This window comes from Colossoma macropomum, unplaced genomic scaffold (genome assembly GCF_904425465.1).
Source record: "Colossoma macropomum unplaced genomic scaffold, Colossoma_macropomum, whole genome shotgun sequence".
NCBI lineage: Eukaryota > Metazoa > Chordata > Actinopteri > Characiformes > Serrasalmidae > Colossoma > Colossoma macropomum.
In genome coordinates, this window is record NW_023494799.1 from 13,789,247 (window position 1) to 13,807,035 (window position 17,789).

General features: G+C 38.3%; 1 protein-coding gene across 1 annotated transcript in view; it reads right to left on the bottom strand.

The window, feature by feature from the left end:
* Positions 1 to 3,189: 3,189 nt before the first annotated feature.
* The window catches only part of cntnap5l (contactin associated protein family member 5 like), a 167,114-nt gene continuing 152,514 nt past the window's right edge, over positions 3,190 to 17,789 (bottom strand). Inside the window, 5 exon segments of the mRNA XM_036587197.1 lie at positions 3,190 to 4,082; positions 5,571 to 5,645; positions 5,823 to 6,035; positions 8,762 to 8,849; positions 10,194 to 10,327. Of these exon segments, the coding sequence (XP_036443090.1) occupies positions 3,886 to 4,082; positions 5,571 to 5,645; positions 5,823 to 6,035; positions 8,762 to 8,849; positions 10,194 to 10,327 (707 nt within the window). The 3' untranslated portion in view covers positions 3,190 to 3,885.

Consider the following 17,789-nt stretch of genomic DNA (forward strand, 5'->3'; position numbering starts at 1 on the left):
ATGCACACAAACTAATACATAGCGTTGAACTGATACATAACGTAGCTATATAAGTTGCTAGCTATGCTGGCTACACAATTCAGGAAAATCACAAAGTCCATCATAAACAAAAACAAACCAGATAATTACTGATCCAACAGAAAAATAGCAACCTTGGTGTCGCTTTCCAGGCTTTTCAACTCTCTCAGTTTTCGCCACCCTTGGAAAGCCACACCGATGTTTACTCTGGTTTGCCCTCTTGCTTTATCCAGCCCTTTTGTTCAAAGCCTTTTCTACTTCTGTCTTTCTTTTCTTTCTTTCCTTAGTAGTGCAAGCTATTGTAGGTACCTGTGTAACTTTCTCTGCCATTCTTGTGGACCTAGCTTGCTATATTTCTGCTGTGTGTATGTAAAGATATACGAAGGACTCCGCAAATATGCAAATGAGTACAAGCTCAGAACGTGCACATGTGGGTAGGTCATGAGGTAGGTGGGATAGACAGGGTTGGGCAGGGTTGGGCAGGTTTTTACAGTCCTTTGGCCTCCACAGATAATGATTATCAGAACATGATTATATTTTTTTAATGCCAGAGCATTTGATTTATCAACTGCTTTCAGGAGGTAAAGAATATTTCAAGAAATATACCAAAAATGAATCTGAAATAAATCACCTACTCCACCTTTACCCAACTACAGACGATGGTTTTAGAACGTACTACAAAGCAATTTGATGAGTGTGACTCTAGTTTTAGAACGTTAGAACATAATAGGTATGCTGGTTGGAGTTTTAAGTCTAACGTTTAGTTTTTGAAAGATACTTCATTTCCTCGCTTGGCCAATGTCTGCAGTGCATGCTGTTGTATTTATTATGTATGTAAACGATATCTGTTCTGATTGGCTGCCCTGCATTGTGTCCACACTGACACATACCTCATAACTTCAATGTGAGTATATCCAAATATGTGGATATACATTTACCGGCAACATTATAAGGTTTTCCTACCTTGTGTCTATACTCATTGTCCATTTTATCAAGTCCACTTATTACACCTCAAGTCCTTTATTAGTGGTTAGTTTCTGCCCACAGGACACTGCGGACACAATATTTTTGGTTGGCAGACTAGACAGACTCTATTACAATAGCTTCAGAGAGTGAAAGTGAACAGATAAACTAATAAAAAAAACTAATAAATACACTAATAATACATGATGTTCAGCTTTATCTTTCAATTTCAATTGATTCCAAGTATTATAAACTGATGAGAGTAAATATCCCTGTACACAGATAAGCCAAAACATTATGATCACTCCACCTTCCAACTTAAGGGACTTACAGGATCTGCTGCTAATGCCTTGGTGCCAGATACCACAGGGCATCTTCGGAGGTGTTGTTGAGTCAGAGCTGTTTTGGCAGCATGTGAATGACTAACAGTGTTGTAGGTAGGTAGTCATAATGTTTTGCCTCATGCGTGTAAATTTGAACAATAAAACTTATTTCAAAAGTTCTTAACTTGGCCCTGAGGTTAATATTCTAAGACCTGCTTTGCTGGCTATCAGAGTTTTAGCCCTCAGCATGGAGAGAAAATCATTAAAAAACATTGCTGCCTTATGCTAAAGATATATTTGTTCATTCACTTAAGTCATAGAATAAGCCATCATTAAAATTCTTATATTTTCAGCTCATAGGCACTAACAACTGATAAGATACCTGATCCACCATGCCAGTGTAACTGCAGTACTGAGAATGATCCACCATCCAAATAATACCTGCTCTATGGTGGTCCTGTGGGGGTCCTGACCATTAATAAACAGGGTAAAGAGAGATGGACTACACTCTGTAATTGTAATGCCCCTCTATGGCAAGTGGAGCTGATAAAATGGGCAATGAATGTAGATACAACATAGGTGTATCTAATGAAGTGGACACTGTATATATAAATATTCTGGGCTTGTGACATCATAAAAACAATGAATTCAAAACTGGTTGTTTTACCAGTTTAACTTATATTGACTGGGGAGTAAATGGTAAGTTTTGAAGCTTTAACAATATATATACATATATATATATATATATATATACATATATATATATATATATATATATATATATATATATATATATATATATATATATATATATATGATGGAAACCTGTGTATATTTACACAGGTTTCCATCACATAGCCCCTTAAAGCTGCTGTCTACAATGTCTGAAAGCTGTCTCTGCTGCCTCGTCTTGTCAGATGATGGTGAACTGGGCTTGGGGGGGTTCACACTGCATTTTTATTACGGTGGAAAAACGTAGGCGGAGTGCACAGTCTTTGTTTTCTTCTGAGTTCATGCTCATGCTGTGTTGCACGCTGTGTTGCAGTAGCATGTGCTAGCTAGCTATCCTTTAATATTTACGTGCATTCCAACTAATTTTGATATTCAAGTATCCGAGTATTGACTAAAAAATGGACTTTGGTCATAAATAATGTAGGCTTACCTTTTTAGGGAACAGCACAAAAAATAGTTTATATAGTTTAAGGTTTTATTGTTCAGAAACAGCCAAAAGATTAGGGTTAAGTTATCTTTAAGTTATCTTTTACACAAGTTTTTTCATCTTAGTGGTTTATGTGCCAACATGTTATTTGTCAGAGAAACATATTTTCATTGGTTCTGGACTGAGCTAACATCAGCAAGAGTAGTTAGCGTAGTTAGTGACAGAGCTCTGCTACATCTTCCTTCTCAGCCACGTCCTACATAACATACTTCCTCGCAAATACGTGCAAAACCCTTGTGTTTGGCTGAATTGTTCGCCTGTATATCTTCCCATGATGAAATGCAACAAATAATGATTTCAGTATTTGTATACTGATGTCTCAAATGATCGACCGAGTGCTCGAGTGCCTGTGCACAACCCTAAATTCCAGAATGCTCTGGCGACTTTCACTTTTATAAAGTGATCTACTATTAACTAGCAAACAAGGTGTTGCTAATAAAACAAGCTAAACCAAAACAGCTGCTTTCTTTTTTTATTTTGTGCTAATTTTGATCGTACAGTTGAGGATACTCAAAGTTCACTTTCCGTTTGATAGAATTGATCAGAACAGAAATAAAAGTTTTACTACGTGTTTGTTTCGAGTTGAACTCAGGGTGCGCAGAGTGCTCCGTACAGAAGTCAGTCTCTCAAAACGCATCTCTCCTTTTGAAACCAATAGAAAAAAGGCGCCTCATTCTGCCAAAAACATGTCCAGTGTGAACCTCCCTTTACAGCTTGGGTATCTCCAGGACGACTGGGTTGATGACCACTGCTCTAAAACAAGATCTGAGAAATGCAGCCACCGATACCAAAAATCCATCTCTCTGAAATGCCCCCCTTAGTGGTCTGGGTCCATTAGCTAGAGAACCCACGCTCTGTTCATAAGCTAGAAGCCACAGCTTACTTGTGCTTAGCATAGAAAGTAAAGTTTGCCTCTTGGACAAAAACACCATTTTGTTTCCTGTCTTGGGCTTCTGCATCAGAAGTGTGTGGGTTGGGCATGACTTGCTGCATCTTAATGCATTTCAGTAATATCATACAGCGCATAAAAAAATCCATTTCTCCTCATATAAATGATGCCACACTGTTCTCTTAAAACCATTAATCTTCTTCCCAGCACCTTTCAGAATAGGTTCTTTTTCACATTACTCTTTCCATTAGCCAGATTTCTGTAAAGCATAACCAGCAACAGGGGAGTCCTTCAATCCCAGCTGAACAAAAACCTATGATCCCATCCAACCTGGATCAAGGCTCAGCGGCCGTCTGTTGACTGACAGCCTGTTTTAAAGATGGCGCAGAGGGGTCGGAAGGCTTAGGCGTGGGCAGCACGCACTCATGTTAGGCTGTTTGTGAGCCTGACACAGGTGCAGAAGTAAAGTCCAGTCAGATGAAGTACTCCTTGCTGATGCGGCTTGCTTTGTGAGGGTCTAGATCTGGCCGGTAGACTGGAGGCTCCAGGCTGGGTCGCTGATTCTTTGCTGTGATGACCTGAGGTGGTGGGGTCTGCCGGTGTCGGTAGAGGTAACGGATTATCACGGCCAACGCACACAGAGTGGTGAACACTACAGCAGCTACGACTCCTGAGAATGAGATGGGGAAGCAGAAGCCGGTCATTCCATAAGCTTCCTACATATTGGACAAGTCATTCCAGAAGTAAAACATTTTATTAGATTTAGGTTTTACTTTATATTTTAGTACTTTTTGGAAAAAATGAATCAAATTTATTGGTTAGATGCCAGGCAAGATGAAGCTTCAAATTTGATGTGGGTAAAAAAAATGAAACTGGTATTAAATAGTAACTGTAATAACTGTAAAATAACAGGAACTAACTGCGATAACAACTAATTATCTATTTAGAATAATTTCTTATCGCAAAATTACTACCTATTTGATCAGTGAGATTTGGTCACCACTTTTCAAATATGAGGCATTCCAGATATTAATTTTATTTCTTGGTTCATTCTAGACGTTAACAACTCTATCAGTTACTATGAGATCATCTACAGCTCTGTTCATCAACAATGTCTTACATTTTACTGCTTCCCACAAACTGTTTGAAATCTATACGCATATACACTGCAACAAAACTGACTCTATATTAATAAAAAAACATTGATTCCACACTTCTGAACAGCAATTTCAAACTTTTGAATGGTAGTTTAGCGAATGCAGTCGCTTAACATATTCAGCATCATGCAAACGGCATGCCTACACCATAAACACTTACTTCAGAAGTTGTTTCATCATCTTAAATAGACTTGTTTATGTCATTTCTGACAGTTTATGACATTGTTATAAAATGGACAAAAGTCACACAGCTAAAAACTGCAGAATCAGCCATTTTGAAGCTTGAACTTTGTTAATTTTTATAAATAATGATGTCATACAGTGTCAGGCTATAATCCGGACCTGGTTTGAGTCAAGTATGTGATGACTTAGGTATGCAGTTTTCACAATTGCTAGTTGGTGGGGTGTAAGCTTCTAATACTAGCAACTTTGGTGTTATACAAACCCAGTTCCAAAGAAGTTGGGACAGTGTGTGAAATGCTAATAAAAACAACAACTGCATTAAATTCAAAATGGTACAAAAACACATTTTATGTTATACCTTACTAACTTCATTGTTTTTTTGCAAACATATGTTAATTTCAAATTTGATGCCAGCAACATGTTGCAAAAAAGTTGGGACCGAAGCATGTTTACTGCTGTGTTACATCATCTTTCGTAATAAATGTTTAGGGATTGAAGAAACCAAATTATCCAGTTTTGAAAGTGGATTTTTTTTTTTATTTCAGCTGTGCAACCATACAGGGCCTTTACTGTTGTGACTTACATAGTGACTACATTTGTGGTAAGGGGAAAATTGTGAAAGGTTTTGCCAAACTATCACTTTAATCAGGAATAACTGGTGGGTGGAAATGTTACAGTTGCATTTTTAGCAAAGTGCACTGAAAATAGACCAGTGCATCAGCAGTGATGTGTCTTCGTACAGGAAAGACTACTGAGCATAATTTCTAGAGAACATTGTACAAAGCTTTCCAGCAACGTAGCCTCCTGAGGTTCCTCACCTCCAATTAGTGCTGAGTCATTCTGTGCTGCTTTCTTCAGCGGTGCGTTCCCTCGGTCTGATTTTGATGAGTCGTCTGTTGGAAAGGAGAAAGGATTGTGGGTGAGAGGCTCTTCTTAAGGACTGATATTTACAGCAATATAATATATCTAATAAAATAAGCATGTAGGCTTAATAATGTATCAGATGTTACAGACATAGAAAGACCTTTGCAGTGCAGTCCACTGAATAAGTGGCCATGACCATTATGTACCTGAGAGTGTGTGTGTGGTAGTGAGAGTGTTTGTGCTTGACGTAATGCCACAGCTTGACTCCTCCAATCGGCCGTGTATGCTGACCAATGAGCTTCCTTTGTTTTGCAGGGCCGTCTTCAGAGGGGCAGCCTCATTAAACTGGACAGAGGACAAACAGCCGATGAACCCTCTCGATCCTGCACGGACCACCTCTTCGTCAGTGATGTCACTTCCTGCAACCAAAGAAGATGGAAACAGCGGTATTTACTTTAGATTAATTAACATACATCACTTACATCACTAAAGTTAGGTGGCTAGCCAGTAGACAGTAATTTTGAGTCCAACGTCCAATTTCCAAGTTAAAGGCTAAAAAAATGACGTGTCAAACACATCAATAGAGCAACAGATGAGTTCCTAACTTATCATTTTCCAATATAGTATATAGTAGAAAATCAGTTGCGTTTTTTCTACATGTATTTACTGTAAATACACTACTAGAGCACCTAATATAAAGTGCCACAGAGAAAAAGCTGTCAAGAAACCCATGCAAATCTGACTGAAATATATAAAAAAATCTTGTAGAAATATAAAGTCTGACAAACAATAAAACAATAAAAACAATAAAAAATAAAAAAATAATAATAAAAAACAATATATATATATATATATATATTTTATATATATTTTATATATATATATATATATATATATATATATATATATATATATATATATATATTATTGAGGTGATAGTGAAAGTCATCAGGGTCTTCTTAGCTGTTTTCTCAGAGAGCAGAGAGTGAGGCCAGTGAGACATTTCCCCCAATATTTCACTCAAAAATTAAAGTAAATTCCCTCTGCAAACCTCTTAACCATTTATATCAAAGCACAGCTTAGGTTGTCAGCTTCTGAAAAGAGTTTTCAGAGTTAATATCAGTGTTTACTGGACATTAAACCTCCAGGGAGGTCCATTAGCTTTTGCCTAGGCTTCAAGGCAAAAGTAGCATTCATTCAACCTCATGTTACTTGGCTGCACATGTTTTATAGATTAAAATCACAGTGTCCTATGTAAACGTATCTTATCTAATGTCTTGTTGGTGATACGATTAGAGACTTTTTTCCCCTTTAACCCTCTTAAAATTTGCACCAGATTAGTTAAGATGTGTGCATGTCCACATATTAAAATTCATCAGAATGTGGAATTAGAGCTTTCTGTGGGCTACTGTGTTTCCTATCACTGTATAAAAGAAGTGCAATTCTGCTTTACTATTGGATTCATTCAGAACTGAATTCAGATCACAAATGGCTTTTTACTGTTTTGCTTCATCACAGTAACATTAAAAGGCATCTGAAGTGCGAAATATTCAAAATGTGTCAACTGCACTGAGAAATCAAGTCATTATCAAAGAAGTGTAAAAGGCAGAAATAGCCTGTTTTCCTCTCAGCATTAAAAGTTAAAATTCTCTCTGATTCTGAGCATTATCAGATCTGACTTCTGTTCGCAAGCGAGCACAAATCATTCTGATCATTCCAATCGTAGATGGGTTTTATCATCAGTATAGACCAGTTCATTACTAATTTCTGAGAGAGTTCTGCCAAGGCTGCAGCCCAACTGAAGAAATCAATGAGTCCATTTCTGTTCCCACAGAGCACTTTGTCTTTCTGGCTACGTTGTTTCACTATTAATGACTATTGATAGTTTTGATGCAGCTTGTAGTATTTGGGCAGGTGTTTTATTGCAAATTTATCTCTAACAGTGCCCTTTCTCCCCAAAAATACAAAGGTCGCGCCACATCCAGCTCTACTTATTAGTTACTCGATTAAAAGAAAGGTCTCCTAGGCAACGGCGAGCAAATGCATTTACCCTTCACTCAACCCATCTGTTTCTGCACTGACAGCTCAGAAACTGCTCTCACTCACAGCCCTGCCAACCACCCACCTCATTCTAACCTGCCTCAGAGAGAGAGACAGAGAGAGAGAGAGAGAGAGAGAGAGAGACAGAGAGAGAGACAGAGACAGTTTAGTGGGAGAGAGAAAGAGAGAGACAGAGAGAGAGTTAGAGACAGAGTGTAGTGAAAGAGAGTGGGAGAGAGAGGGAGAAAGAGGGAGAGAGAGAGAGAGATAGAGGGATAAATGGGAAAAGAGAGAGAGAAAGATAAAGAGAAAGAAGAGCGTGGAAGAGAGAGAAAGTCAGGGAGAGAGAACATGTTTGGGAGAAACAGTGAGAGAGTGAGCGAATGAGAGAGAGAAAGTGAGTGGGTGAGAGAGAAAGAGAGAGGACAGAAAGAGAGAGAGGGAGAGAGAGAGATGGAGAGAGAAAGAGAAAGGAAAGAGATAGAGAGAGAACGAAAGAGTGAGTATGACAGACAGACAGAAACAGAGTGACAAAGAGAAAGAGAGGGAGAGAAAGAGAGAGAGAGAGACAAGAGGAGAGAAAGAGAAATGGGAAAAGAGAGAGACAGAGAGACAAAGATGGAGAGAGAAAGTGAGTGGGAGAGACACAGAGAGAGAGAGAGAGAGAGAGAGAGAGAGAGAGAAAGTGAGTCGTGAGACAGGGACAGAAAGAAAGAAAGGAGAGAAAGGGAGGAGAGAAAAAGAGAGAAAGAAAGAGTGAGTATGACACAGACAAAAACAGAGTGCCAGAGAGAGAGGAGAGAGAGCGAGAGGCAGAGAGAAAGAGAGAGAAACAGAAAGAGAAAGAAAAAATGAGTATGACACAGACAGACAGAAACAGAGTGACAGAGGGAGAGAGAGAGAGAGAAAGAAAGAGAGAGAAGGTGAGATAAATCAGTGAAACTCATCATTAAAATTCATGGGGAATTATAGTAGCACTGATTGCGAGCGCCTCTTTTCGGGTGGTGCCAGAAACGCTCCACTCAGCCCAGTGCCGCGGTATAAAAAATGGCGAATGGGGAACAAGCAGAACAGAAAACATTCTTCTGCACTGTCTGGAACTCACCTCGCATCCTCCCCAGGGTTAACGTCCTCATCGGTGCGAGCACGGAGCCAGGAGACAGGCTGTATTGCTGCGTCACTGTGTTATCGATCTGCAGGCGCACAGAGGGATCAAACAGAGATCATTTATACCACTTATTGAAAAATGAAGATTTATTAGACAAGGCCGCTGTGAAATTCGAGTAATGATGCCATCGATATAAAGAATGTTCCAAGGGTGGATTAAGTCGGGTATTCTTAAAAGTTAGTGACACATTTAGGATGAAAGACTCAAAAAGATTTACAGCAAAAATGCAAAACACTTTTATATCGACGGTAAATGCAGATAAGTCACTGAATATTTCAGTTTATATGTGATCAGCATCTCACTCTACCACTATATTACTTTATCTGCAGACTAAACTGACTAATAACTCATTTAAAGTTATAACTTACTGTCTTTAATCACTGCAATCAACACAACAATGGCCAACACACTGAATCAGCTAATTTTGCTACAGTACAGTTTTGATAAGAGTACCGAGAGAAGAAATTAGGCATGCTGGCTGACATCCAAACTAGCAAACAATTTCAAAGCAGAAGGTTGTATGTCTGTGGTTCTTTTATGACTTGCATCTGGGTGGCCCAAGAAAAGTTTCCGCTGGTGGGACAAGCAAGTTAATTAAGCAAAACAAATGGTCAAAAAATTATCCTTGCAGACCCTAAAAGCAATTTTTTTTCATTTTCAGTGCAAAATCTAAGAAAAAAAAACATGCATTAACCATCTCAGTGGTGAGTTAACACAAGTAACGGTTGAGTTTTTAGCACAGAATTACAGAGAATATAGTTAACTACTTAATTAAAATTTATTATTCCAAATGAATAATTGGATTTTAATCTATAATTAATTTAGGTAACAGGGTTGCACTTTCAAAGTGACTTTGTCAGTCAATACCACAACATCACTGAAAATAAAGAAAAATTAATAGAGAACTTTGATTTCTTCTTCCCATGATCTTTAGGAGGCTTTCAGTCAGACATGTGCCTTGTGGAATATTCCAGTATATTTCATAGGGTTGAATGTGTTCAGGTAACAGGGTTGAGTGACTGCCATGGGACACAGCTAAAATGTACATTTTTTTTCATAAACTATAATAGATGCCTCATGAAAAGGGGTATTTCAAGCAAGACATGTTAAAAGTTGTAATAATTGTAATATCAGTGGGACACAAATGGCACCCCAATCGTGGAATCACCTTTAAACTGATGCTGCATAAGACTCCCACTGCACTTCAACACTATCAGCTAAAATTCCAATACTGGACTTATAATGATTGCATTTTTCTGTTTATCAGTGAAGAATATACATGCACCTCTACTAAATATTCATCTAATAATTTTTATTTTTGATATCATTCTGTCCTCGCAGAGAATGACGCACAGGTCAGAGGGCTCACCTGGACATAAAGTTCCTTTCCCTCACGGTTCATTCGGATCCAGTGGAACTGTCCATCAGCTAGACTGGCAGAGCTAGGGCTAAACGTGTCCGGACCTCTCTCCTGGTTCAGCCTGTACCAGATTTGCAAACTGCCTGGGAGAGCATAGGCAAGCTTATAGAATTAAAACATTTAATTTTAGGGTGACAAAGAATTACTACAGAAAGAGCTCAGAATGTAGTGTACAGCAGAGAGAGGTTTTGTTTACCACAGTTAAGGGCCGTCATTAGGCATGTGAAGCAGCAAAAGGATACAATTTAACAAAGTAAACCATTGTTTGATATGAAATACATTTTACCCAATTTTATTCCAATTCCACCTGTTAACTAGGTGCCCTATCAAACAGTGCTACCAAGCTGGGAGGGTGAAGACTAGCACACACTTGAACACTTGACATGTGAAGTGCCATCACACTAGCAGATGGCATTTACACCTATCAGGCATAACATTATGACCAGTCCAGCAGTGACACTGAGGTGTTTAAAAACTCCAGCAGCACTGCTGAGTCTGATCCACTCAGACCAGCACAACACACACTAACACACCACCACCACATCAGTGTTACTGCAGTGCTGAGAATGCCCCACAACCCAAATAGTACCTGCTCTGAGGGTCCATGGGGGTCCACCGAAGAACAGGGTAAAAGGGAGCTAATAAAGTATGCAGAGAAACAGGTGGACTACAGTCTGTAATTGTAGAACTACAAAGTGCACCTATAGAGTAAGTGGAGCTGATAAAATGGACAATGATCGAAGAAACAAGGAGGTGGTCATAATGTTATGCCTGATCAGTGTATACTGCCTTATAATGTCTGGCATAGGCTTGTACAATTCTTTAGAAGCTGTTAAGGTTAAATGCATCATAAAATAAGAGTACGTAACTTTGTTGTGTAACTCTGTAACTCTGACACTCTATAACAAGGTCTTGGTATATTTTCTGCATCACAACACACCCAGGCTTACATCCAGGTACTATAAAAGATACTTAACGCCAGGGGTGTTGGCTTGGCATGAAAAGATCCAGGGCTCAGCCAATTCACTGTAGAATTGCTTTGGTATCTTCCCTCCAGAAATATTCTGCAAATTAACCTGTGTGCAGTTGTTACTTTTTTATTTATTGTGAGGTTTTACATCACCAAAATGTGTATCAATTCAGCAATGTTGACTGGTATGTCTTGTAACCAAAATCAAAAAGCAAAAGAAAAGTGAAAACACTGTAACAGAAGCCATGTGTGAAAAACAGATGTTTCCCCAATAATGACATTATTAAAGCTCTCTCCATCTCTTTTACACATCTCTTCTCAAATGTCATAATAACTGCAACATTTCGTCTGTAGTTTTTTACATGTTTTGAAAGCTAAACAGTCATTCAGTGAAACTCTTCTTGCCTAAAACCAAACATGTTTTTATATAATATGTTTTATATAATGTTAATATAAAAGTTCATGCTAAAACAAAGCATCCCGTCTTGGTCATTTTGTGTCCTGATAAACGTTGTTCGAGGTGTGCAAAACTCTTTTGTATATTCAGCCATAGTTTTTCATGGGTGATGTTTTATGTACACTAAAAACTGATTGGACTTAACATTTTAGGCATGTTGGCTGCCTGAAAATTTGAACATTAATGTACTTCAAATTATGAGTTAGGGGAATTAACACACATGATAACTGTAATGTTAACTTACTATTCGATGTTGAATGAAATTGACATTTTAAAACAGCTTATTTACCCTTATAACTTTAAAAGATGTTTTTTACAGTGTAGTAGATTTGCCTTTTTTTCTCAGAAACTTCAGGCACTCACACTTTTAATCCCTTGCATTCTAATCACGCACACTCTCCTCTCTCTTTGCCCTGTCTGTCTTTCAGTATCTCTTTTTTCTCATTGTCTATCATGCCACTCTCTCTCTTTCTCTCTCTCTCTCTTTCTCTCTCTCTCTCTCTCTCTCTCTCTCTCTTCTTTTCTATATCCCTGTCTTTCTTTTTCTTTCTCTCTCTTTTAAGGAGTGGTTGAAGATTCAGGGCCGGTTAAAAGATATTCTGGGCTCCAGCCTGGGAAGCCCAGGCCAGGTGATACATCTGCTATATGGAATGTGAGAAAAAGAGCTAATTTTTGGTGGACATGGCACTGCTTTAAATTCTTTTTTAAAATATTTTTTTAACGTGTATATTTTGTGTGAATTTCATAAATTTTGTCAATTTTAACTAACTGGAAAATGTAATCCTAGGCTAGCTGGCTTCAGGTGCTAGACTGTTAGCAGTCATCGACCAAAGCTAAATTGTTAGCAGCACAGACAGCTGTAATTGTACAGGCTTATGCCTGGTATTACAAGATATTATGTTTACCATATCCATGATATTCTTATGCTCCATCACGCCTTGCACAAAATATGTGCAAAACGCTCAGCAATCTGTAAACAGATGCATTAAATCTTAGGCTCGCCAACAACAAAAATGTTGGAGCATACCAACACAGCGTTAAACCGAGTTAATTTTGTTTGACCTCATCCTTCTGTCATAGAAGGCTTGGAGGATGATATGAAGAGGTGGCTATTCACATTAGGAAATATTTTTACATACTTTGTGGAATAATTAGCAAGTGGCAGAGAGGCTACAAATAACCTAAAGAGCTTGGAGGCATGCCAGTATCTTCATAGCAATAAGGTCGGGTGGGTTCTAGTCAAGACAGTAGACAAATCTGTTTACTTAAAAGCAGACATTGAGCCCGGCCAGAGCCTGAAGAGTTCGCACCACCATGAGTGGATGGATACTGCAGAGACAGGAGAGGTTCATACAGCAAGATGGTCAAGTAGGCATGCCACCACTGTTTTATGGAAGTTTAGCCACCAAACTAAATTGTTCATTAATTTAATGAAATTAAATCACCTTAGTCATGTTGAACTGAGACATGATGTTTATTGGCAAAGCTGTTGAATTTGTGATCATAGGATGTATGCAGCAGGGATTATAGTGAATGGAGTGGAGTAAGTTACACATATTTGTATTTCAAACAAATGAATGAATGAATAAATGAATGAGTACTTTTAGTGGGCCACTTTTTGTACAATTGCGAAGCAAGAAACTGTCCTGTGATCTGAGAAACTGCTTCCATTACTGTTTTTTGCAGTTGGCTGTTGATGGATGAAGAACCATCAGTAGGGAGCGCTGGGCCTTCTCGAGAGGTTTGTGAAACATTCTGTCTCCAGACACTGATTTAGCTTTGCTCAGCTGTGGTGATACCCATGAACCCCACATGTAGTCCCTGAACTTCTTAAAGACATTTATCCTAAAATAAAATGACAACAAGCTCACATTGCTGCACCGGCTTCTCCAAAACAATGTTTAACGACTCTTCCATTCACTACTGGATTTTGAAACACAGAGATCACATGAAAAATATTGTCGATAACACCTTATTAATACATTTATAATGTATCATGGATACAGTATACGTAGGAAGTGTTGCCCATAATGATCAAAGATCATTCCATGAATATCATTAATGCAACATTCAGTTAATTTGTGTGGCCATATGTGACCCTGTTCACCCCTGGCATCAACATATGTCCTGGATAATCAGATCATAAGTGGACAGTGCTAAGTGCAAGTGTGACTGGGGTTTATCATCTGCAATATTTATAATCAAATCGCATGGGATGAGAAATCTTGGTATAAATGATAGAGATGGGAGTGGCTACTCAATTAACATACTGCCTTTACTATAGGAAAGGCAGAAAACATGTCAAAACATTTAATTCAGCCATTATTCTGTTTACTCTAACCAGCTATCGGTCAACATCACAACATAAAATCAAACGTTTTTCTAATTTTTTATGTTTTGATGGTTTGAGCTGCACAGTTGAGGAAGGACAGTATATATCAGCTTGACTTAAGCCACAGAGAGTATAAGTAAACACTTCTGCCTCAATAATGAAATAGCTCCTTTTCCACAGGATACCATCTTTAGCGACATGTTAATTCACACAGGATTAATATAACATGGTGTTATTTCTATGACTTGATTTATAGCAAGAATCTTTGCTGGTGTTGGAGCACGCAGTCTATAATAATGATTTACATGGCAGATGTGGTTGAGACTAAAATCACAAAGAAATGCCAGTCAAAATGATCCCACCTCACCAAGTAAAACTAACCCCCTTCAGAACAGTGCTTTAGTAGTAGAGATGCCACAGTACTACTCTTTCTTTTCCAAACCAATACTGATGTTGAAACCTGGAGTATCAATCAATATTGTTCCATTAAAAGCTACTAGGCTTTACAATGGCCATTTTTTAAATTGAAGCCCTTCACTTAAGATAGCATCTAAAAGTAGACAATCTTGCTCAAACTGCTCAAATGCTCCACTACCCCACTGCAAGAAATGCATAGCTAACGTCACGGTGAGTGTGCCCTATTTCAGGCTGGGTTTGTGACAGGATTGGATCCAATCCAGCTTTTTTTGTGTTCTTGAAAAATAAAAAACCTCTTAAATATTCTTAACCCTACAATAGCCTCACTTTTGTCTTAGACTGTACAAATAGACAATATAAGCCTCTAAAACTGTAACTTCTACTGAAATTTACAAAATATGACTGTTAAAATAGACCACTTCTAATTCATTTTCTAGAAGTTTATGAAAGGTTTTATTTTGTTTTTGCTCTATTGCCAATGTAACATGATATCAACAGACTACATGACAATTAAATAACCTACATGAGAAAACAATTACGATTTTCTTAAGAAAATAATTACAACTTTCTTAAGAGAACATTTTAAGAGCCAAGTTTTTTCTTTGGAAAGCTTTTGTAAATCAGGCCCAAAACGGTTCTTCTACTGTTACAAGCTTGATATCATAACAGTAGTGGTTCTCTACAGAACCCTTTTCAAAAAGGTTCTATATAACCATCTACAACTCATTCTCCATCAATCTGAAGAGTCATTTCATGATGCAAAGAACTGTTTAAGCATGCAAATTGTTCCTTGAGTGTTCATGGTTCTATATAGAACCCCTTTATAGGACCCTTGACAACCCATCTTTTCTAAGAGCATATTTATGCACAGCCACTATGTCTAGTGGTTTCAGGAGCTGTAGTTAGCAATCTGCACTGCTTATACGTAACACATTCAAATGCAGGGGTTTTGGGTCTAGATTGGGATTTGGCGCCTTGTTGTTACATTTCTCGCCTCAAGTAATTTACTATCGATTCTCAGGTAGACAGTACTAGTCCAGTGCTAACCTGCCATCTCCTTTTCCATCTCCATCTCTCTCTCTCTCTGTGAGTGATCCACAGATCCTTGTCTGCAGTAAGGGATTTATGAAAGCCAGTCATGGTCACTTGAGGAGATGGCTTTTCACTCTCCTCTGCTGGCCAATAAAAACCTGAGCAGAGTGGAAGAGGAAGTGAGCAGCAGAGAGGAATGAAGTGCCGCCGTGCTCACCTCTCGCTGACAGAAGGAGCTCGTTTCAGAAGGAGGTGTGTGTTTGTGTGAATTTAACAGTGATGGATGTGTCAGTCTGCAAGAAAAGGTGATCAAGGCAGGTGCAGGTTTGAGAAAGAAGACTGTCATTGTTTTTCTTTACAGCGTTTGAGAGTCAAGGCCTGTGACACTGGCTTGGATGGGAGCGTGCCAGTTTAGAACAGCTTTGTGCTTAGTTGGCTTAATTAGCGCATCTCTGTTCACCAGGTCCTGTTATCATCTTTTTCACAACACTGTGAAGAATATGTTGGATATCTGCTAACTGTGATGCTAAGTAATTATATTTGAAGCTCTTATTGGCAAGTCCGTCCACTTGGCAGCTGTCTCGGCAATGCAAGAATATTTGGCTGGTTTGGCTGGTTGGGTGTACCTGGTAAGCCCTATAATATATAATATAATATAATAACTTGTCTAGTGGCAAAAAGAATGTTTATTAATAGACTTCCATTCAAAGTTATCTACTTTTTCTGATGAATTTCTTTCAAGCAAATATTTCAATTTCTATCTGTCATTATTGACCATTTTTTATGGTGTATGTTGTTGGGACTGGCTTTACACATGTAAGAAATATCAGTGCTATATTATAATCAATGCCACCCTTATTAGAGAAATAAAATGGCTATCCATTAGAGTTCTGCATTCACCACAGTATCTTGCACCATGGCATTAATTTTCAGTGCCATGTGTGGGAGTGTTGGTTAACCAGCCCCATTATATGTGTAGAGAAATTCTACAAATTAATGAATAGACTTAATAAAATGATAACAATCCTGTAATAATGAAAATATATAAACAATGTCAAACAGCAAAATAATAACAAGTAATACACTCATTCTAAATAGTTGTGAAGCAACCAATCATGTGAACAACACACAAATTACATTCTTGTAGGCTACAGAAAGGGCGGAGCCTTTAGACAGACAGCAGTCATTTTCAATTTTTGACTAACACAGTTAGAAAACGGTTATACAGGACTACGGGTGGGAATGGGACAAAATGTTTGCTGGGGGGTTGCTGGGGGAAGTGGGACAAATAGTGCCGGTTTTCTACGGGAGTGGGCATGACCTTTGTTGCTACACAGCATTTCAAAATTAAGCTCTAGATTTCTGTGTTATAATTATGTCATTCAGAATGCTTGCCACCCTTGTAGTATTCAAGCTTCAACTCACACATAGCTTGATGGCATGTACGTTTCAATGAGTATCGGTATTGAGACTATATCAGCGGAAAAGGCTGGATCAGGTATCGCAGGGAAAAAATAGAAATAAATTCGATCCATTCCTGTCACAAATCCAGCCTCATTGTGTGATGTGATGCTGTTAGCTGTGTATTTCTTCCTGTGGCATAGTAGAGCGTTTTTTGGAGCCAGAAGAAAGCCTCCATGAAGCAAGACGACTTCTTTTCTGCTAGGAATTTTCGGGACGGACTCACTGTATTCAGGAATGATGCAGTTTGCTGGACAAATTGGGAATATATCCGTCATATCTTTGTGCTAACGTTGTGCAATATCACAATATGACTCACAAGACTGCTGCCAATTTAAAGTCAAATGTATCCCAGCATCTTAAGTTTCCCAGCATCTTAAGATTCACCATAAAAATGTGATTCTCGTTCTCCTCTTGCACTCCTGAAGGCAGTTAAACTGGAGCAACGTGACTCGAAAAACAATCCAGAGAACATTTATCACCACACAATTCTGAGCTTTATCCGGCGCATAATGTGCAAATGTTTTTATTGACTGTCAGATCTGTATAAACATGCGCTTCCACTTGTAAATAAAGTTTATGCAGACAACATTTACTTCCTGCAATACAACCATGATTGCCTTTTTTTAACAGTTAATGCTGATAAAGATGTTTAAACTGTAGAAAGTAGAACAGGACAGACACTGATTTGAAGTCTGTTTGAGGTTTGAATTTATGTAAAATATTGCTTTTGCTCATCAAACAAAAGTTTCATTCAAAGTATTGCTTATTTATAAGTTTAGTAAATAGAAGCATGATGATTTTGCCAACTGGGAGGGTGGTGCCCAGTGACAAACTGTGACTATAAGAACTAGCCCTTCAATTTGGGCCATAAAT